This window comes from Anolis carolinensis, chromosome 3 (genome assembly GCF_035594765.1).
Source record: "Anolis carolinensis isolate JA03-04 chromosome 3, rAnoCar3.1.pri, whole genome shotgun sequence".
NCBI classification, from domain to species: domain Eukaryota; kingdom Metazoa; phylum Chordata; class Lepidosauria; order Squamata; family Dactyloidae; genus Anolis; species Anolis carolinensis.
In genome coordinates, this window is record NC_085843.1 from 138,476,122 (window position 1) to 138,500,566 (window position 24,445).

At 37.7% G+C, this 24,445-nt stretch overlaps 1 protein-coding gene across 1 annotated transcript in view; it reads right to left on the reverse strand.

Annotated features, from left to right (window-relative positions):
• abcc4 (ATP binding cassette subfamily C member 4 (PEL blood group)) overlaps nucleotides 1-24,445 on the reverse strand; it is a 196,885-nt gene that overhangs the window by 140,615 nt on the left and 31,825 nt on the right. The window contains exons 5-12 of the mRNA XM_062975517.1: nucleotides 23,465-23,554; nucleotides 20,959-21,122; nucleotides 17,643-17,768; nucleotides 17,172-17,421; nucleotides 14,281-14,382; nucleotides 9,954-10,043; nucleotides 7,376-7,567; nucleotides 962-1,056 (exon numbers count right to left, since the gene is read on the reverse strand). Coding sequence (XP_062831587.1) covers nucleotides 962-1,056; nucleotides 7,376-7,567; nucleotides 9,954-10,043; nucleotides 14,281-14,382; nucleotides 17,172-17,421; nucleotides 17,643-17,768; nucleotides 20,959-21,122; nucleotides 23,465-23,554 — 1,109 coding nt within the window. The remainder of the gene's footprint in view (nucleotides 1-961; nucleotides 1,057-7,375; nucleotides 7,568-9,953; nucleotides 10,044-14,280; nucleotides 14,383-17,171; nucleotides 17,422-17,642; nucleotides 17,769-20,958; nucleotides 21,123-23,464; nucleotides 23,555-24,445) is intronic.

Consider the following 24,445-nt stretch of genomic DNA (forward strand, 5'->3'; position numbering starts at 1 on the left):
CCAAGTGAAGTCAGGCATGCCCCCTCCCTGTTATCTTTCCGTAGAAAAGTTAAGACCTAGTTGTGGGACCAGCCCTTCGAACAATAACAGCAGCATTAGTTATTACTATGTGTGTTGGAACTCAATGACAGTCCCAGTTTTTTAGACTCTGAACGCGCCAATCTGCATATTTATGTGTATTTTATGGTCTAATGTAATTAATTTTAATTGAATTACAATGTATTGTATTATTTTTATATATGTGCTTTTATTGTAAGCCGCCCTGAGTCCCCTCTTGGGTGAGAAGGGTGGGATACAAATGCTGTAATAAATAAATAGACAAGCTTAATTTAGCCTCCTAAAGGAACCGGTCCCTCTTGGTGAAAGCTGCTTCACTCTGAAGTTTTGGCAGGACAGGGTTGCAAAGCCTCTTCCCTATTGTCCTTTTAAAGGAAGGTTAAAACATCTCTCTTTTATACACCCTTTAAAATCCCAGTCTCCTATCTTCTGCCATAACATTTTGTGCTGGACGGCTTTTATTTTTATTATTTGACTGACATTTTATATTGTTTGACATTACTGCTTGAATTCTCTCAGCACAACTGGGAAATAAATATATGAAATGGTCAGTTCTACAAATGATGTATTTCAGCCAACTCTACCATTAGACATAGTGAGGTAGTTGCTGTAGGCAGCAGATTTGGGACACTGTAAAGCCATAGTAAAATGTAAACTGAATTACTTCATCATATTATTTTTATTGCAAGGGGTAAGAAGAGGACTTTCAATCTTATGTACCAAAATAATCTGGCTGGATATGGGCAATGCACACCTTGATTTGGGTGTGTTGCAGGGAGTTAGAGTTTACTGCTATACCTCAAGCTTCAACTTGTCTTGAGTGAGACATGGAACCCATTAATCTAAACATTCACTGCTATCTGCAGACTGAAGATCATGGTAGAAAACACAACCGTCTCTTTACCTGGCAAGGTTGACTCTGGCTTTCTGCCCTCCACTCAGTGTAACTCCTCTGTCTCCTATCACTGTTAGGTCTCCATCTGCCAATAATTCCATATCCTATGAAAAAGAGATGAGAGCCATTTTAAAGTGATGTAATAATAAATCAATTTTCCACCTGAATCACTATCAATCCATGTATTAATTTGATAATCTCAAATGGAATACCATCACTGATAAGTAACACTATTTTCTCAATTGGCTTGAGAAGCCCCACGTCCATATTGGATAGTAGTTGAATTTTACTGTTATTATTCATTATAAAAAGAAAGAAAGTTCTAATAGTTAGCAATTGTGAAAGAAAATGGGAGAAAGAAAAGAAAGCTGGAAAGGTCCCAAAGAAACCAATGTGAAGAATTCACTGCAACTAACAAAACTCTCATTGATTTTACTAGGACTCATTTCACTCACAATATAAAATATGAAATTATCCTCAGTTCTACCATGAACTTGAAAGATTTAATTAATTTATATATCTCTTTCTTCCTTAGACAGGAGAGAAAATGGTTTACAAAAGAAAATTTAAGTACATAATACATACTAAAATTTTACAGTACAAAAGTTTTTAAAAACACAGTTAGAAAATTCTATTAAATGTACAGTTTAAAACACATTTTATACATAAATTTTAAAAAAGATAAAAGCGCATTATATCCTATTATAAGCCCTTCCTGAACTCTGATTTAAAAGCCAAAGTTTTTGTCCACCAATGGAAAAACTGCAGGGAGGAAGCCAACTGAGCCTACTGTGGAAGAGAGTTTCAAACCATTGGGAGCAGCCACTCAGAAAGCTCTCTCCAGTGTCCTTACAAATGTGTCTGTGATGATGATGGGACTGAAAGCTTGCCCTCATGGATTTTAAAATTTGCGAAGACTCACATGGGAAGATAAAAATTTTCACACCATTTGGACCCACATCATGTATAGTCAGCCTGAAAATTACATAAGGGATCCATTCCACAAATCTTTGTGTGATGCAATTTCTGCATATAATCTGGAACCCATTTTGTCCTAACTGAAATGAATGATGTTTTGAGCTTCCAGTCAAAACGTAACACAAAGTTCTGCAGAAGGATCTAGAAATATCTAGAGAAATGTTCTCTCTGGGCCTCCAATTCTGTGGTCAACTTCAAGTGGAATTTCTCATGGACGTTGGCTACAGAATTATGCTACAAGTCTAGATAAAACACTTCTCTCAGTATTGCTAGCAATCTTATAATCTTGAGCAATTATGGTATTCAAAGCTCTTTGCATATAACTGAAACCATGTTCAGACAGCTCACATAATAAGTGGGCCTACTGTAAAGCTTTATGGGTACTATCACCTCTTTGATTTCTACCTGGGAAGAGACCAGGAGCCAGTAAAGCTGTTTCAACAAAGGAGTTGCAACACTGGAGTGCCCCGTAGCCAGTCGCAATCAGCAATCTAGCCAGTCTTTGGATGTGCTCAATTTCCCAGAGAGTTTCCAAAAATAGCCTCAGGTACAAGGTATTACCGTTACCTAAACAGGATATAATTGAGGATATAATTGTGCAACTACAGCCAGATTGGACATCTCCAAGAATGGGAGCAGCTCCCACATTCGTTTTAGCTGGGCAAATGCACTCCTATCTAATGCTGAAACCTGGGCAATGAGGCTTAAGAATGAGTCCAGGGGTGACTTCAAATTTTAGCTATTAGATGAAATATAATATAATCCATCCAGTACATGCTGATGGTCTTAGGGCAAACTATTATGCTTCCAACTTGGCCTTCCTATCTCCTGCGAGTGGAATAACACATGCCTGCTTCAAATGGTTCACATTAAGATTACTGAAACAATTGGACTCATTGTCACCTAAACAATAGCTAAGACTGAATCTTTGAAATAATTGTGGCCACAGCAAAACAGGAAGGGGAGGAGAGTCAGTCTTCTGTGACGTCCTCCTGCAGTTCACCAGAAATATAGCACTATGTAACTACGATGTATGATTTTTGTTCCTGTGTTTTAAATGTAATTTCTTAATTGGTTCTATCATAAAAATATGGAAAAATTTACTGAACTGCAAAAAAAAAAGTTTTTGGTAACACTGCAGCATACTTTGTTATAGTTTTTAACGGATATTTCATCGAGTCTCAAGCAATTCAGTATCATTTGTGGCAGCCACATTTTTTTTTCAAATTTTGTTACATAGTGTAATCTGGAAAGTTGAGGGAAACACCAAAACATAAATTGAGGTGTGGGGGGATAGAAGTCAACAAAGAAATATAAAATTTCAAGTTAAAGAATGATAAAAATAATAAATATTAAAAAATAACTTCAAATTGTGTCAACCACACACAATCTTTAACAGCTTATTTTATGTATCAACAATTGATGGATTCAATCAATGTTATTTGGTTTATAAAGGGGATTTAGATATACATAATTCTGTTATAGGAATTAAAAACTACACAATTATATATGACTAACAGATTCTTACATCAAGTTTATGTTCATTAATGAAAAAACATCATATGGAAGCAAATGTACATAGACAAAGGGGCTATCAATTAACCTTGAAACACTCTATATTATTTTCTTTCTCTTTTAAGAAATATATTTCACATTCATTCTAAACTCACTAGGACTTGGATTCCTATTTCAGAAAGTGATGATGGATGTTTCAATAGTACCAGATATTTTTTAAAATGCCAGCTGTGTTTAAAGAGGAAAAAATGTGATTTGCAAAAGCGTTTAAACTGCCTGCTTTTCACCTATCTTGGTAGTGATAGTGGGATCATAACATGCCACAAACTGGATACGACACATAATACTTTTCAAGCTGCCTAGCAAAATATCTGTCCCTTTGCTAATCTGGCTTAGTGTCCTTTTAGATCGCACCTGCCAAGGCAAAGAAAAAGGTCTTCTCGGAGAGAGCTGAACTGCTCTGAAGCATTCTCTCAAATAAGATGCCAGCAAAAGGAGATATCAGCCCTAGCTATGTGCTCTGACACCAACTGCAATTCCCATCTTCATCCCCACAACGGCACAGTGTAAAAGCTCTCTTAACAAACATTTCTTTATTGTTGAGGGGTTAGGCTTTATGTTTTGTGATGTGCTTTTTTGTTTGGGCCTTTTTAAAGAGCAAATGGATATGACCTGAAAGAACGAGATAAGATATGTAGCTCTTGCCAAATGATTTGACAAACGTTTAGAAATGTATCCTACAGCAATTTATGTATGGTCACAGTAAGCAAAATATTCTTTTTGCCCACCCTTTGAGTTTGTTCATACCAAACTTTGCCTCAGGTCTCATTGTGGATAACACTAACAAGCATGTGTGCACACCACCAAGCGTATGTGGATTCATACATATGCATTTTTAAAGTAGGAATTGTTTGGATAGCCTCACACTATGCATTCCTAAATCTATATAGTGTTCCCTCACTTATCGAGGGGATTAGGTTCCAGGACCGCAAAGTGAAAATCCGCAAAGTAGGGACGCATATTTATACATTATTTTAGTAGTTATATACTATTTTAAGTCTTTATCAACCAATCGTGTGTTGATAATTCACCTCCTCCTCCTCCTGTTGCCACTTGGGCTCTTTTTCTCTCCCTTTGGCTTCTCCTTCCTCCCTTCCTTAGGCGGTACATTGTATTTTTTATGGTTTATAATATTCTTTTAGAGTTTATTGAAAAACCGCGAAGCAGCGAATCCGCAAAAAGCGAACCGCGAAGTAGTGAGAGAACTGTATTCATTTCAAGCAGTGGTTAGGCTCAATTACTTGTGGGGTGGAGGAACTATATTATGTATTGTTAACATTGTTGGTTGCTTCAACAATTCTCTGAGCTAAAAACATTGCGGAAGTTATTCTTCGGAAACCTCTCCTATATAGTAACTAAATGACACTAAAACCTCTGGTACCTTACTATGAAGTAGTCCTTTAAAAATAATTTGTACTACTTCAGAACAGAGATTTCCAGTCTATAAGCTATTTAACACAGAAAAATGAGATTTTATTTTTTGTTTACATTTTTTAGCTTTTCAGTCTCCTAATTAGTTTTATAGGCACTTTGGAAATGTGACTTTGTCTCTAATCTAAGGGCTGATGCCAATATATATGGAAAATGGTGGAGTTTTGAGTGTTGGTCTCAAATCTCAGAAGTCTTCATCTGAAATCCAGCCTTTTCCAGATCAGGGAAGAATGTGCTTTCAGATTAAGGGTTTTCTTGTCATCATAACTATCTATTCTATTCTTTGCATGTATTTTTTGAAAAAAGATTTGAATGTCTCACAGACAAGATATTTCAGAGACAAGTACAAAAATATTATCAAGGTAGAGATACTGATAGAGATGGAATGAGTTACAAGGAACATAAAATGCCCCCTGTTTACAACAGTTTTGCTGATCACTCAATTTTCAGGCACAGTTCAATATATATTCAATACTGCTGTTTTATCTACAGCAATTGTTGTATTTTATTGTTTTTTACCAGGGTGTACTGTGAATTCATGATGTTGTGTTGACTGCTTATTGCCTATGTTTTGTTTTGCACTTGTTGTATTTTGTATTTTGTGTCACACCTTGAGTGTTTTGTGAGCCGCCCTGAGTTCCTCTGGGAGATGTTGGCAGGATATAAATAAAGTGTTGTTGTTGTTGTTGTTGTTGTTGTAGCTCAAAATATCTGGAAGACAGTGTTACGAGCCTGCCTGAGTTTTGAGACATTTCAAGAAAACACTTTCTCCAACATCTGCAGATAAATTTATTCTTAAAAAGCGCAATGCATTTTGGCTTTCTTCAGGAAAATTAATTACTGCAACAGTAGCAATTTCTGGAATCACAAATACAGTCTTTCAGCTGGAATAATAAGCAGGTTGTTCTAATAAGTGATTGTATTTCTTATTAGTGCAGCTAGTAGAAAGGGTGTATTTATATCTAATTAATGCCTCTGAAGAATCAATTTATGACAGGCCGAAAAGCATTTGGCTTTTGAAGAATAAATTCTTAAATAATTTAAGAATGTGGAGACCATTCTCGTTTTTTTGCAGATTCATAATCCGAGCCTTTTGGTACCTATTCATTTTCTTCTCATCCACCATTTTCACAGGTCTGTTTGGTAATGAGAAGAGAGACAGCAAAAATTATCAGATTGAAAATTGGACCAGGCTCTTATAACTTCAAGTCCAAACAGACTGAAAAGCAGGACAAAAGACCACAAAACCTCAAGAAGCTAGATGAAGTGAGTGTCTTCCCTTAACTTTCAACCTCAAACTTTTAGCCACAGCTATTTCCTCCTAACAAAACCATGGTGAAGAACACAGGGAGGGGAATGAAGATGTACGAAGCTCTGTTCTTTGTCACTGGTTCACACAGGCACAAGAAAGTTAAAGGTCCTTGCAGGAATAAATGTATACACTGCCACTGGTGAAGTGTGCTACAAAATGAATGTCCCTGGGTCCCATCATGCAAACAAGCAGGAAAAATGAACACATGCAATATACTTTGCTTTTCATTATATATTGCATGAAGATTCTCACTGCACTGGAGCCCCAATGGCGCAATGGGTTAAACCGCTGAGCTGCCAAACTTGCTGACCAAAAGGTAGGCAGATTAAATTTGGGGAGTAGGGTGAGCTCCCACTGTTAGCCCCAGCTTCTGCCAACCTATCAGTTCGAAAACATGCAAATGTGAATAAATCAATAGGTACTGCTCCAGTTGGTAGGTAATGGTGCTCCATGCAGTCATGTTGGCCACATGACCTTGGAGGTGCCTACAGACAACGCCGGCTTTTCAGCTTTGAAATGGAGGTGAGCACCAACCCCCAGAGTAGGACATAATGAGACTTAATGTCAGGGGACAACCTTTACATTTCACCTCTCTCTGCACTAAAAAGAGAAGTTGCAAAATCTATTTAGACTGGCGTTTTTGACCAGAATCCTGTTTCCTTGAATGCTATCTTAAAATCAGAGAACTCAGAGTGCATCTACGCTGTATAATCAAAACAATTTGACACCACTTTAGCCTCTCACAGCTTAGTGCTGTGGAATCAAGGGAGTTGCAGATTTAAAAGATCTTTAACCTTCTAAGCCAAACAGTACTTGTGTCTCACCAATCTACAAATCCCATGATTCCATAGCAATCAGCCATGGCAATTTAAGTGGTGTCAAACTGCATTAATTCTGTAGTGCAGATGCAATTATAATGATCACAAAGGTGTTCTGTTTGATTCCTCCCATAGTTTTTGGTCTTGGCACCTGAAATCAATACTATTCTGCACCACTACCTACATTATTGACAAAACAAGCCATTCCTATTTTTCACCTTCACATAAAGAAGCAAATAGGTTTATTAAAAAAAATGAACTGAATATCAGGAAATTGAACTTATATTTATAGAGGAGGAAACAACTTACTTTTTTAAGGGCACAGGCTTTTAGAACCTTCTCATATCTGTCCTTGTAATATTCCTTTCCGAAGAGTATGTTATTTCTTACTGTGCCAGAAAACACCCATGGCTGCTGAGAAACATATGCAATCCTTCCTTGAACATCAATGAAACCTTTGCTTGCAGATAGTTCTCCAAGAATAGCACTTAAGAGGGAAGACTGAAGGATATTGGGGCGAGAGAGAGAAGATAAAATGTAAAAGTTCATTGAGAGAGAAAGGGTAGATATATACATAGGCATTAAACTTCTACAGTTCTGCTGAGCTACAAAAGTCATATGTGTAACCAAAATTATCAGTGTTTCATTGCTTTCCTCATTCTTCCTCTCCAAAACACTATGGTCCTCCCCACCTTCTCTTCCTCCATTTGTCATAGCCACAATGAAGGCTTACATTGATGCCTCCCATTTTACCAGGGTTTTAAGGTTTACTATTAGTTCCTTTCCAAATTGTCAGTAGAACTGTGAAGGTGTATATATAGATATAGATGTTATGTTGTGGAGCTTCACTAAACTGTGAAGTGTGACTATCTCAAAATTTAAATGCTGGCTCATGATGCTCAAATTACATTATATAAAATGGCATAGTAAAATATTGTACCTTATACAAAATGGCAAAAAAATAACACGGATGCAGGAGGGACCCTAGGGATCTGTGAAATAGCAGGAGATACAGTAGAGTCTCACTTATCCAACATAAACGGGCCGGCAGAACGTTGGATAAGCGAATATGTTGGATAATAAGGAGGGATTAAGGAAAAGCCTATTACACATCAAATTAGGCTATGATTTTACAAATTAAGCACCAAAACATCATGTTATACAACAAATTTGACAAAAAAGTCATTCAATATGCAGTAATGTTATGTTGTAATTACTGTATTTACGAATTTAGCACCAAAATATCACGATATATTGAAAACATTGACTACAAAAATGCGTTGGATAATCCAGAATGTTGGATAAGCGAGTGTTGGATAAGTGAGACTCTACTGTAGTATGGTATGCCTACACAACAGTGATAGTGCCCATGTTGCAAAAGCAAGGTTTGCTTTTTGGAATTTTTTCTACAAATTTTCTAAGCTGCAGTTGATCTAATCTGTGGATAATGAACCCATGGATGCAGAGGACCAACTTTTCTTAGCCTAGTTTGTCAGGCTGAAATACAGGATGATCCTTTCTTATGCCCATATGTTCCATCCTCTTATTGCCAGTCTCTGCTTCTTTCTTAACATGCTACCTTCGAAAACTTCCATAGTTACTCATTATGTTAAACACAGCAACAAGGATCAGACTGAAACAACATTTGAAACCAATTTTGAAACATTGTTTTGGAACCTAAATAACAGAGTTTTCTAGTTCTTGGGGGGGGGATGAACTAATTAATGTAGGAAATCTCCAACCAAGGTATGTCACTCAGGGAAAAAATAGTATAGAGGGACTAAGTCAGTGTTTCTTTTAACACAATACTACTTAACACAGAGTTGCGTACATTGCGAATCAGCACTACACTTAAGACATACCCAAAACAATTAGCATAATACCATGAAATACTATCTTGTATAAGCAATCTGATTTGTTGTAAATTTTGGAGTTTAGCTACGGCATATGTTGACTAACGAACTGGATACTAAGAGATACTTGGGCAGATCTCATATTCAATTAGACAAACCAATGGTTAAGCTATTCATCCAGAAATGGAAAAGACAAGCACAGGATCGTATATTTTGGCAAATGGTAGATTTGTGTGAGGCCCGAAGGAGTTTATCAATTACAAATTGGATAGGCTAGTATAGGATATGTACCAATCGCTATACCTTGAAAAAATGGCATGAAGATTTTTTTTAAATTATTTACTTCATTTCTATCCTGCCTTTCTCTACCCCAGAGGGGACTCAAGGCAGCTTACAAATCCGGCAAAATTTCAATGTCAAATAAGTAAACAATAAAACACCTCTCATCAAAATATAAACCATCTAAACATATAAGCAATTAAAACACATTATCAATCAATTAAACAAATTAAAACCAAATTAAATGCCAACTCATGACCTCATGTCCATGAGATACAGTTCTAAAGCAGGGATAAGAAATGTTGAAGTTGTTGGACTTCAAAATATCAGCAACCCAAACCCAAAGTCAGTTGGGGTGATGCCAAGGGTTGATGTCCTACTTCAAGAGAACTTTGTCTCCATTCTTGTTCTAAAGGAAGTGAGAGGAACTCTTGAGCCGCCAGATCCTGATGGATCTATTATAGTTCCCATTAGGTATGAATCTTACTACATCTATCATCATCCAGGGTGGCTGAAACTGGTGACAAGAGAAGTTCAATGACACCAGTCTACAAAAGTATATCCATTGCATTCAGCTACAACAGGTCAGCAAGGGAAGACACTTGGCTCTTTCATTTTCTGCTTCCCTCAGAATTAGGAAACTGCATTTTTGTTATTCCAACTACACCATCCATGTGGTTCAGAGCTGAAACAATAAATATTGACTAACTGACTGGCTGGTACTTGCCACAGTAAAGGGTTGAGTTATTACTTACTTTTCCAGCTCCCACAGGGCCAATCACAATGAGTAACTCTCCCGGTCTGACAGTAAATGCAATCTTTTGAAGTGTTGGCATTTCCAGAGTCTATAAATTCAAGAAGAAACACTGCATTTTAATTGCAACAAACAGCATTGGGTTCCAAATGAGTACATGCAACGTTTACTCAGTCTGTGGCTCTTTGGCCCTTTCTAGCCTGAGAAATCCACCAGCTTTTGATGCTTGAATTTCTTACACTTTTTGATTCAGATATTATGGAACCTATCCATCATCTGTTTCCCCAAATCTCATTTATTTTCACTGCCTCTCTACATCATGCTTGATGTAACTTTTCCGATTTTTTCTCGTGTCCATGTGAATGCGAATGGAGCAATTGTAAAATCCATGACCCTTTCTCAGTCCCTCAAGCAACGTTCCTTTACTGAAATCTTATACACATGACTCCTTAATTCAGGATGTGCAGCATCATTAGGTCAAGGGATCAACACAAAATGGGGCAACTTGACCTGATCCAAAAGCATCCAAACTTCTCAACAACTATGCTCAACAGGAAAATGGTCAACCAAAGAACCAGAAACCTATATAGAATTGGCTTCTCAAAAAATATGGGGGAGGGGGGAATTTTTCAGCAAGAAAATTACAACCACACAATGTAAACATGACTGTTCATTTACTGGCTCTTTCACCAGAGCTAGACATTTGTGGGAATTGAAACAGCCTTATTCAAAGCAGAAAATTATATATTGGGTAAAGCCCCTGGTGGCACAGCAGATTAAACTGCTGAGCTGCTGAACTTGCTAACCATAAGGTCAGCGGTTCTAATCCGGGGAGCAGGGTGATCTCCCCCTGTTAGCTCCAGCTTCTGCCAACCTAGCAATTCGAAATTATGCAAATGTGAGTAGATCAATAGGTACTGCTCTGGCGGGAAGGTAACAGCACTCCATTCAATCATGATGGCCACATGACCTTGGAGATGTCTACAGGCAACGCCAGCTCTTCGGCTTAGATATGGAGATGAACACCAACCCCCCAGAGTTGGACACAACTAGATTTAATGCCGGGGGAAAACTTTACCTTTAACTATTAAAGTCAAAAGATTGGAAGGCTTACAGTATGGTGTGAGATGTCATGTGGCCTAAAAGACACACTTTCTCTACCTCAACTTGCAAATATTCTGACTAAATGACTCAACATGCCGCAATCAATAAAAATGGCAAACTTCTAAATTGTTCCTTATAGTCACATTGGGTAAAGTATCTCCTCCCTATAATACAAAAATATGATTTGACTTTATGGTTCAACCAGCCCAGTGACTTCAAACTGGAACAAACTCAGGGACGTTGTTTACATTTTGGTTTTTGAAAAGGCTAGAGATCAAATTTATTTCCAACCTGAACAGAAAATTAAATTAAATGAAAAACAAGAAACTACAATCAGGTAGAGTGCCTCCCTTAAATGTACAAAACTTGTAATAAATACTTCCATCTGCTCATACACCTGCTGCTTCTAAGAAATTGTACATTTATTTAGAACCTTGCAATACAAACTCCTTTTATACACACAAAAACACAATTTCTCTCTACTAGCCACTAAGTAATTGATTGAGCGATGTCAGTACAAGTATTTTAAAAATACAGGCCTCCCAACACACAGCATTATTATGTCATAAATGGTTTTGATTTGGGAGAATATTGCCTTTCTCCAACATATATAAAAATATCCACACGATGGCAGCAAGAACACATTTTTAAACCAGTTGCCTGTTCAATTGACACACAATCAATCTGGCTGAACATCATCTTTGTGCTTTCTGCTCTGATCAAGTACTGACTTCATGGAAAGTATTCCAATCTCAGCCAAGTAAGACAGCAATCCAAATATAATTGAATCATTTGAGAACAGAGCAAAAAGAGTAACGAACAATGCCTTTCCAGATGAAAAAACACGCCAAGCAATACACCATATGCTCAGCAAATTGGTGCCCAAACAAAACTTTGATAATTGGCAGCACTGCCTTTTCATGCTTGCCTTATATAAGTAAGTAATCAGGGAATAATGAATGTAAACATACAAGATGTAATACATACAAGTCCACTTGTTATATTTCCAAAGGCTGTGCTGGGTGAGGCATTCAGAGAGTTGCAGTCCAATAATGAAACTTCTCCAAACCTTGTCACAGACCAGAAGAGTGCCCACAAATTCACCTAGATCAACAACCCAAGCACATTTTCTGTAGGACCACATCCCTTCCTTTGAGGAACACAATGTCACTGATGGAAAGATTACTCCCTTTTGCATGTCACCAGTCAGAACCCTTAAATGCTTTTCTTTTATTCCTGATCTCTTCCCTAAGGCCTCATTTGGGCTACAGTCAACTCTCTGTCAAAAACCCCATCAAATTGAAAAACCACAAATAAAAATCTGCTATTTTTAAAATCTGAAATAACAGCTCTCTTGGAAATTTTAGGTCCTCCAGTACGACTATATAATCAACTTCTGGTGGAAGCTGGCCATAGATTCACCTTGCAGGACCTAGAGATTCCTAAAGAAAACACTCTAATCAATTCCATGAAAAATAAAATCTGCAAAAGCCAAACCTACAGATGTGGAGGGCCAGTTTTATAAACATTTTTGCAGAACTCATTCCATTGAATGGCACTATTGCTCATTCAATGTGAATCCACAACTTAAAGCAATTCCTGCATCTTTCCCTTGAGCCCACTTACAGGATGCCATCTGATTCCACTCAGATCAGGCCAATATGACTTCTTTTAGCAAGTGAACTCAGAAAAGACTATTAACTTGTCCAGTGAAGAGAATCACAATTCATTACCATCTCGGCTGTTTTGGTCTATGTTTCCAAGTTTTTCAAATACTTTCTTAAACATTATTCCAATAACACTACCTTGTTTTTCATTTGTATTGTTAACTTTAATTCCTTATATTTTACTTTGAATTTATTTTATGATAATCCTCTGCTGCCCTTACAATATTGTATATATTACATTCAGTTTCGTGATGTAATTGTTCTGTTGTACACCACATGTGCACTACTTACATGGTATACTTATTGACTACGGAAATTTTAGGCTAAGAATTCTCTTATTTTGTGTATAATTATTATCATAATATTATCGTATTTACATTCACTTATATGTTTGGCTGGACTACTTTTCCCTGTTTTGTTGTGTTTTTGCATCTTTTTGAGGACTTGCTGTAGTTTTGTTGTGTTAAACTCATAATTGCTATAGTAACTATATCTGTGTGAGATGGAGGGATAAGACAAAGAGCTTTGGAAATCAATGTAAAAGAAAGAAACTTCTATTTTAAAGGCAAGGAAAGGCTGTAAGAGGATATGCCCTGAAAATTTGTAACGTCATCCAGCTGCCATAGAATAGGTAAAGATTTTCCCCTGACATTAAGTCTAGCCATGTCCGACTCTGGGGGTTGGTGCTCATCTCCATTTCTAAGCCAAAGCGACGGTGTTGTCTGTAGACACCTCCAAGGTCATGTGGCCGGTATGACTGCATGGAGCACCGTTAGTGAAGAGTAGAGACATCACACTGGCAACAAAAGTCTGCATAGTTAAAGCAATAGTATTTCCCATAGTTAACCTATGGATGTGAGAGCTGGACCATAAGGAAGGATGAGCGAAGGAAGATAGATGCTTTTGAACTGTGGTGTTGGAGGAAAATCCTGAGTTTTGGACCGCAAGAAGATCCAACCAGTCCATACTCCAGAAATAATGCCTGACTGCTCGCTGGAGGGAAAGATATTAGAGGCAAAGATGAAGGACTTACTTTGGCCACATCATGAGAAGACAGGAAAGCGTGAAAAAGAGAATGATGCTGGGGAAGATGGAAGGCAAAAGGAAGAGGGGTCGACCAAGGGCAAGATGGTATCCTTGAAGTGACTGGCTTGACCTTGAAGGAGCTGAGGGTGGTGACAGGGAACTCTGGCGTGGGCTGGTCCATGAGGTCACGAAGAGTCAGAAGCGACTGAACAAATAACAACAACTGTTACCTTCCAGCTGGAAGAGTACCCATTGATCTACTCACATTTGCATGTTTTCGAACAGCTAGGTTGGCAGAAGTTGGGGCTAACAGCAGGAGCTCACCCCATTCCCTGGATTCAAACTGCGCCACTAGGGGTCATTGTATATTGCTCCTTTTTTGTAAGCTGGGAAAGGAAGTGCATTTCTAACTGAAAAATAATCCTGCACATTCAAGCTGGAATAGCTTATATGAACAATTTGGTTAATATAACATTCAATGGTGCCTCTAATAAAAATTCTTACTATACTGGAGTATGAAAAAGGCATTACCTTGTCCCAGTAGCAAGTCAAATCATGCACAGCAAGAGCCACTTCATTGTTGGTTTTGAGCTGTGGGGTGAGCTGGGAAACTTCATCAAGGATCAGAAAGTTCTGTGCCAAAGGAGAGAAAAAGCATGAAGACCACATAAATGGGAAAGGAAAATAATCAATAATCTCCCTTTAAATTAAATTAACCAAATCAACTACTTTCACTATATTCTCATTATTGATGCACTCCCTATGACTTGTACCAGAAATGTAAAGATAGTAAATTCTGCGAGTTATAGTTCAAAAACAAACTAGTAGATAAACTAATTCAAGGACAGGGAAATGGACAGTCCAACTACCTTAGTAATAACACTATGTAACAAAATTGGAAAAATGTTCTGTTCCCAATTGGAAAATGTTATTCCTGTTTCATTGTGCAGTACTTACTTTGAAAGTCGCTGTTATACTTCAGAAACTCCATTTTTGTGGCTGCCACAAACTATCAGATATTCACTGAAAAACTATTGCAAAATATGCTGCAGGATGACCCACAAAAACAAAATTTTTGCAGTTCAATAAATTTTTCCCAAGTTTTAAATGATAAAACCAATTAGGAAATGACATTTATAACCCAGGAACAAAAATTGTGTTACATAGTGTAATAATAATAATAATAATATCAACAACAACAACAACTACTACTACTACTACTACTACTTTATTTCTAACCCGCCTCTCCTGGCAGCTTTGTTCTGAAATGTTAAATTGTTTCCTGAAATGTAAGTTCTTGTGTGTTTTTAAAAAGAACATCTTTATAATTAAACTCTAAAGAAAAAATAACACCAAAGCCAAAATTAGCACATTTAATTCCATAAACCAAAGCAGGACCCCACAAAACTGACACTATTTTATTCTATGTATCATATAAAACTGGGATACCTATAGTCTATATAGATTTCCTAACAGAACAAGAATTGTTCCAGCATTCCATCAAGGTTGCTTTCCAAAGAAAATTCAGCCATGGATGAAAAAACACTGACATAGGCCAAACAATGAATTTGCACCATTTGTAACCCACTTGCACGAGAGCCAGTGCGATGTAGTGTTTTAAGCACTGGGCTACAAATTTGGAAACCATGGCTGAAATCCATGTTCAGCCATGGAAACCCACTGAGGTTTTTTTTTTTCATGTCAGAAGCGACTTAAGAAACTGCAAGTTGCTTCTGGTGTGAGAGAATTGGCCGTCTGCAAGAACATTGCCCAGGGGACGCCCGGGTGTTTTTACCATCCTTGTGGGAGGCTTCTCTCATGTTCTCTCATGGAGCTGGAGCTGATAGAGGAAGCTCACCCGTGCTCTTCCGGGTTGGATTCGAACCTGGCAGCCTTCAGGTCAGCAACCCAACCTTCAAGTCACAAGGCTTTAACCCACTACACCACCGGGGGCTCCAACCCACTGGGAGACTTTGGGCAAGTCACACACTCTCAGCCTTTTGACAAGGTTTGTTTTAGATTGACTCTAAGTCAGTAACAACTTGAAGTCACACAACAGCTTTCCAAACAGTTAAAGCTTTCCAAAGTTCACTTATTATATCTGTATATCAAAAACTCCAGATGAACATAGTGAGGACAATTTTTGACATTGTTCAAGTCATACATATACAATAGAACAGTTTTATTGTCATATAGCACAACAAAATTAAATGCCTTCTCCAGCACGCACCACAGAACAACACACTCATCCCTCCACACCCCAACCACCACCACACAGCAGTGTGAAACCATGGAGTTCAACATAGCCACAGCTCTAGGACAAAAGCTATCTCTATGTCTGTTTGTCTTTGCCTTTGTCACCCTGTACTATCTTCCAAAAGGCAATACAGTAGAGTCTCACTTATCCAGCACTCGCTTATCCAACATTCTGGATTATCCAACGCATTTTTGTAGTCAATGTTTTCAATATATCATGATATTTTGGTGCTAAATTCGTAAATACAGTAATTACTACATAGCATTACTGTGTATTGAACTACCTTTTCTGTAAAAAAAAGTTGCGGGACCTATAAAGTTCTTCCTAAGAGGGGAGAGAGCACCAATGCTTCTCTGTGCAAAAGTGGTGATCCTTTGGAGTGCCTTCCTATCTGCCACTGTGAGATTAACAAACAACGTGCAGATGCAGTAGATTAGGACTTCGTACTTTAAAGTTTAGACATTAAAGTACCATGAAGAAAACCATATAATCCTGATTTGAACAATCATAAAAGATATTATGCAGATCACAAGCACTGAAATGTTTTTATTGTGTCAGAAGCGACGTGAGAACATACCGCAAGTCGCTTCTGGTGTGAGAGAATTGGCTGCCTACAGAGACGTTGCCTAGGGGACACCTGGATGTGTTACTGGGAGGCTTTTCTCATGTCACCACAAGCTAGAGCTGACAGACAGAAGCTCACCCTGTCTCGCAGATTTGAACCGGCAACCTTCAGATCAGCAACCCAACCTTCAGGTCAGTAGTTCGCAAAGGTTTAACCCATTGTGCCACCACAGCTCAAGCAGCACTGAAATAAAGTTAGCTAAAATCATTCTCATATGTCAAGTTATCAGAAGCAAAGTGCTCAATACTGGGAGGCTTCTCTCAGTTTCATGAATAAAAGGACTCTCAGAAATAAACATTGTTATGATTTTTAAGCCGATGACACAAAAAAGTCACGATACAATCCTATGCACACTTTCAAGAAGCCCCAATAACCTCGATAGAAGTTACATGTCTGTGAGACTGGCACAAAAACTAACATAGGTATGGATTCTGGTTTGCTTGCTTGCTTGCTTTGAAATGGGATAAGAAGTTATTTAAGAATTATTTGTAATGCTGTAAATAAATACACCCACAGATGTCACTTGGGGGTTGTCAATACCTTGATTCGTCGATTGCTGACCAATGCTTCGGACACTTTCTCAATAGCCGCCGGGAAGAAGAGAGTGACCGTCAATCTCACAGTCGAATACAGCGACACTGCAACAAACACTCGGCTTGCAGTGATGACATTGCCAAGTAAAACGTAGGTCATGAATGTCATGAACATGGTTATTTTGCTGGCAATGAAGAAAGAGGCCAAGTTCATTCCCCGAAGGTAAGAGCTCTTAAGAACCATGGAAATTTCCTTTCTGAAATTATTAAAAAATATATTATAATTATATAACATTATTGCATCTGGTATTCAGATTCACACAAAGCATCCATTGTGCTAATATATAAAAACAGTATATATACTGGCTGGAGCTACTGGGAACTGCAGGGACACATGACACCCATCCAGTTCAGGTTTTTAAAACAACGAGGTGAAAAAAATCTCTAAAGTATAACATTCACTGAGCCAAATAATCACCTTCTGATGCTGCTGACAAGATCAGCAAATGACTTCTCCCAGGCATACATCTTTATGATCCTCATTCCAGCGATGACCTCATTCATGGTCCGGATCCTCACATCTGTCAAGGCTGCAGTCCTGCTCCTATAATTTAAAAAATAAATATTTAATTGTCCTGATTATATGGAGCTTTTTAAAGAAAAAAAACCCTTATATGATATGGAGCTCCTCAAGACATATAGAAGATATGTACAATTTCTTATAAAATATCCAGTGAAAGTAGCAAAACACATACATAAACATGTTTATGAAATACAGTAGATTCTCACTTATCCAACGTTCTGCATTATCCAACGCATTTTTGTAGTCAATGTTTTCAATACATTGCGATGTTTTGGTGCTAAATTCGTAAATACAGTAATTACTACATAACGTTACCATGTATTGAACTGCTTTTTCTGTCGATTTGTTGTAAAACATGATGTTTTGGTGCTTAATTTGTAAATTTAATAGGCTTTTCCTTAATCCCTTCTTATTATCCAACATTTTCGCTTATCCAACATTCTGCCGGCCCATTTATGTTGCATAAGTGAGATGCTACTGTATTTATTATTATTGTGTTTATTTCTCTTCACAAGGAGACTCAAACTGGCTTACATTAAAAGCATTTGAATACAGTTTAAAATATACAAACATTAAAACAAAATTAAATATCAATAGTATTGAAAATTCACAGTTGAAATCATTAAAAAAAATATTCAAAGCTAAAAAAGCACTGCACCCCTTGACTTGATCTTAAATTGTTGCCAATACCATAAGAAATAAGGCTGACTTAAGTTTTAAAATGGTTTTCAGGTAGATAAAGAGATAAATAGTTGAACAGTGTAATGTTTCACAACACAGTTATTTTATTTACAATAATACCTATCCCAACTCAGTCCTGCCAGGTATTAGAAGCTGGATAAAAAAAAGTTTTACGTTAGAGACTTAGCTAAAGTAGGCATTTTAATTTGTGTTTGGATGGGAAGGCTGAGTAGTTCTACCCTTCTTTTTGCTGATAAGAAAGCAAGCAAAGAGAATGCTGAACCAAAGGGACCAGAACACAGCTCCAAGACACAGCCTTAATGATAATTTGATAACCATCTTTCAGCCTAACTTGGGTCTGAGAGACTTGAGGGAGCACAAAAATAGGACTATACAGCCTACAATGCCCTCGGCAAATTTAGAAAAGAATGCATAATGTAACAAAATTGACACTAAACATAGTTTTCAAACTGCTTGACCTTTCCAAATAGATAAAAACGTGTCACATATTTTTACAAGAAATACATACAATTTTATATAATTGGTGACATGATCATGCTAGCGAATAGAAAAATCTCCTCTGTTTATTCAGAAATCCTGATTAACGCACAGTTCTGCAGTTCAATCGATAATTACTTAGAATTTTTTCAAGGACACAGTAATACTACATTAATCTGATAGAGTTTCTGAAAACATCCTTCCTTCTAGGGAAGATTTTCCAAGTCTTGTGAAAATAATATTCCTTAAAAAAACTACTAAAACTTCTATTAGTGTGATCAGTGGGGAAGACATCAGGAAAGGGGGCCCTTAAATTTGATGTCCAGTTTGTGTTTGACTATAATGGAACATGCAAATAATAATAAGATAGATGCCACTCTTCTTCTCAGGATGAACAGAGTCCGATTGGAATGAGCAACTGGGTTGAGACCAGATAGGTCTGTTTCTCTTGAGATGATCAGTTCCCATTGCACTTCTCTTTTATTCATCAAGTCACAAGAATCCTTCATTTCTATACACACTCCTTAATGCTCAAGGCAACACATCACCCAGATCATTTCTACAGCCTGGAGGCCTTGGATTGCAATCAGCCAAGCCTTCCTAATGTTTAATATTTCAGAGGTCAGCTAAGTGAAAGGCACTTGGAATAGAAAAAAGACATAATTCATCCCTTAACAGAAAGCACATTCCATTATCTGGAAGAACAAGAACAAGATCCTATACCAAGGAGACAAAGTGTAAATCTACACTCATGGAGTTATGAGATAATTGTGCATTCATGAATCACACCACTTTGCAAAGGAATGTGCAAACAAATTTGAAATGAACAATTGCAATGCAAAATGGCTATCTACATATGCAAGGCACAAGGTCACCCCATGTGGGTTCAGTTCTGCTTCAATAAACTTCAACTGAATATGGACGTCACACTTTGATCCAAACTCCTCAATTATTACGTGTAAGGGACATGCACATGTATAAATCACAGGATGCCAGCCCAACTTTACACTCAGTAACACTAATTTGGTCTTACTTTAATGTAGACTCTTAAATTAGCTATCAATAACATAACTAAGTTGCCCCTGATGGCGCAGTGGATTAAATTGCTGAGCTGATGAACTTGCTAACTAAAAGGTCAGCGGTTCGAATTCGGGGAGCACTGTTAGCACCAGCTTCTGCCAACCTAGCACTTCAAAAACATGCAAATGTGAGTAAATCAATAGGTATTGCTCCAGCAAGAAGGTAACAGCACTCCATGCAGTCATGGCTGCCATATGACCTAGGAGGTGTCTAAGGACAGCTCCGGCTCTTCGGCTGAGCACCAACCCCCAGAGTCGGACATGACTAGACTTTATGTCAGAGGAAAACCTTACCTTTATCTAACATCACTAAATAGCATGCTAGTCACCTGTATTTGAAATAGAGGGTTGTATATCCTACGGTACATCTTTATTCAAAGCACATCTTGGCAAATATGCATGTCAATGGGATGGATAGAAAAGTGCAGGTTCCTTATCCAGAATTTCCTAACTCAATATTTCCAAATCATTTAAAAAATTAGAAATTACTATTAATAGTTCCAGCACTAGTTCTCCCTCAATTGTTACAAGTCTGATAGGACTCACAGTTCTGGGTCCTTTTTTATAGAATGACAGTAAGACCTCAGTATTTGCAGATGATATGTACCCAACTGGATTTCAATTACATAGAACTGTGGACATGACTGAACACCATTAACCTACCTGATTTCCAGTTCCAGCATACTATAGAATGGTGTTAGAAGCCCTAAAGATTCCTAGGGAGTTATCCTTTCTAAGAATTTGCTAAGTCCGCCAGAGCAACACTATGATAACTTCCAGGGGAAGCATACAATAAAGTTGCCTGGAAGACCTAACAAATTGCTAAAGAAACTATTTTTGCCCAGGTGCAAGTGAGTGAAACCATGGATATGGGTGACAACTGCAATAACATTGTTATGGAACTATAAAACTCTCTGAAGCAAATAAAAACATAAGATACCCAAGTCTCATACCTCAGCGATGAGAACAACTTTCCAAGGAGGGACTGCAGAGGAAGGAGTATGATCAGAACAGCCATTCCTGCGAGGCATGCCGGTCCAATTTCCATCCAAAGAAGTACAGATATGATTGTCACTTGAAGAGGTGCGGCCCACAGGTAATGCAAGAAAATAGTCACCTACACAAAGAAAAAACTTCACATGAAACAGAAGTCAAAGCAGATTTTAGCATGAATTGAAAATGCTAATCACTACTCAGTGATTACAAACTCCTTTCACAGAATCACTGAATTGGAAGAGACCACAAGCGCCTTCTCGTCCAATCCTTTGCTGTACATCGTCAAAGCATTTACGTAAATAAGGAGATCTCTTAGAAACGGAAGTCAACTCTAAACACGAAATTAATTTATGTTTCAATAACATCTCATACACATAGTCTGAAGGTCATTTTATACACAATAGTTGTAATATTTTTGTGTATAAAACAAACTTTTTTTACACTTAACCATCAGAAAACAAATGTGCCACTATCTCAGCCATCCATATGAACCATTTTGGAGCATTTTCAGATTTCCACATAAGGGATGCTCAAGCTGTACTGTATTGACCTCATTTTTCTTAGTTTTTTTCTAGCTTAACTTGCTTTCTCCCACCCTCTTCCATTTCCCAGACTTGTGTTTGCACTCCATAATTTTCATTTTACCTTGAAGCAATACACATGCAGGTTTGTTTCAAGATGTTCTAGTCACAGCTGAAATAAGCACAGTGGGCAATACTTTCATATTTACTACTGTGGCATGTTTCTCTTTTAGGAAAACTGTAGAAATGCTTGTTAAACAACTGTAGCAGTGCTGAATGTCCAGCTGCATTCCTATAGTTTAACACTGAAGTTTCATGTGGGTGTTGTATACTCAGATACAGCTAGGATAATAAAGTACGGCAGATGACCAGTTAGTCTTGTTTCTGAAAGCACATGTGAACAAAAAGCTCTTGGACTACCAGAGGAATCAAGAGTGAAAGGGGAAGCCTAGCCCATCATTAAAGGGAGTTCTGCATCCTGCGAGCAACTACGGATAAGCTCATTCTCATAAATGTTTTGCATTAATTTTCAGTCTCTTCCACTCTAGGCTAAACCTTTCAGAAGTAACATATGGTGTGTAGGAATGCTGGAGCAGGTGATCCTACCAACTCTGAGAGGTCCTGATGATTATCTTCCCCCCCCCCCCTCCAGTATTTCTTTCCTATAGTCTTCAAGACACCAAAAAGTTCAGAAGACTTGATGTTCAATCCTTATTACTAGATGCCTGAGATAACTTCACTGCACTATCTGGCATACACATTATAGTCTGTCACCATATCAAGAGGGCCTTCTCAGCAGGCTAAGGCAAATGTATATACACCAGGAGTCTTGATAAGCAATCAGTTTGTAATGCCAGGACTTATCCATAAAGCATGTGATGGAACAACAACAACAATTCACTAGAGAACTGGGAGATTTAATTGAACTGGAAGAATTAATTTAATATTCCAATCTGAGGTTGGAATATTTACTATTTTGAAAAACAGTTCCAAGAATCTCATGCCACCATGAATGGTCATGTTGTCTCAGGGGCTTATGACATGATTAAGGCACAAACCGACAACAATGCTATATTAATGTCTATATTCATATATAAGTCAACTTCATGTATAAATCAAGAACAGGTTTGAAGCCAAAATTATGGATTTTGCTATAACTTGTGGATAAGGGGTCATCCTCCAGAGAGAGAAAAACACTAATGCCACATGTGGAGGCGGCTGCTTCTGGCTAACCCTGCCATATCCCTGTCCAGGCATTCAAAAAGGGCAGAAGTAGCACCATGGTGGAGACAGTAGCAGTGGCTGGTGCTTCTTTGAGCTTCTCCCAGGATGAGCTAAGCTATTCCCTTTGATCGCTCTACTTAGAGATAGGGACAGGTCTTTTTTATGAGAGTTAAGGTACAGTGTCACACTGGCCTGTGGATAAGTCAGCCAAGTTTTTTGGCTAAAATAACTAGACTTATATGTGAATATTCAGGGTAATTAAAATTGCTAATAATCTAAGAACCCCTCCCACCTATTGCCAAGTGCCACTGTGCCAAGCATGGATGAATTGCAGACTCTCATAGAAGTTTTCAGAAATTGTTATATTTTTACAGCACTCGAGATCTTTTCAAAAAGCAACACAAACCATATGAATAAAGTTTGCTAACCTTAAAGCCTTCTCCAGACCACAGTCTGCACATTATCCCTTTTACCACAAACACCCTTCAGCTTTTTGGATTTCATGCTCCATTGAAATCCATGATCCACAAAAGAAAGGGTTATTTAATACCACAGTGTATGAATCACAAATGTGGCCTTATTTTGCACTTACACACAGGGAAACCTTTTTTCAAAAAAATCATTAACTCATCCTTTGTAGCTAAGAAACATAAACCATTATCCAAAAGAACTCTGGTTAAATTCCCCACAAACAAAGGTGAGTGTTAATGGAGCTTACCTGATCGAATTTATTCACATCATTTGACAAAAGGTTTACAATTTGACCAGTTGTAGTTTTTCCCATGGCTGTATTACTCAGACGAAGTGCCTGAAAAGAAAGAGGGGAAATGCCTGAAAGTTATACAGTGCAGTATTTTAATCACAATATTTTACGGACTGCTGAAGCCATGATTTTATAGGTTGACAAAAAGATAACATTTTTAGCTGTAACAGTCAAGCATCGCTTTCTGAGGACTATGGAAGACACAAATGTCAAACTCAAAGCTTGCGGGCCAAATCCGGTCCACTCTGTCATTTGATGTGGTATTTAAATGCTGAACTACAACTCCCATATTCCTCATCATTAGACACCATGACTAGCGCTGATGGAAATAGGGATACAGTAAAATCTGGAAGGCTGCAGTTTGTTTTGTTTTGTCAGAATATCTAATGCAGGGGTCCCCAAACTAAGGCCCGGGGGCCGGATGCGGCCCTCCGAGGTCATTTACCTGGCCCCCGCCCTCAGTTTTATAATATAATATACTGTATATACATATAATATTGATAATAATATTATAATGTAATACAATATAACACTAATAATAATACCATATAATAATATTAATTATATATTCTATATTACATATAATATTACTAATAATATTACAGTATAGTGGTATAGTTCAATAAAGTAATATATAATGGTAATACAACATCATAAAACTGCCAGCAAAACACGAGGAAAGGAATGAGGAAGTACAGCCACTAGTGGACGGTGAAGCAACAGCTCTCCCCTGTGGACGGAATCGTGAAGCTGGAAAAAAATGTTAAATGCCTCTGTGTCTGTCTATACTGTATGTTGTTTGTCTGTTGGCATTGAATGTTTGCCATATATGTGTTCATTGTAATCCGCCCTGAGTCCCCTTTGGGGTGAGAAGGGCGGAATATAAATACTGTAAATAAATAAATAAAATAATATTGTGCTATGCTAATAATATAA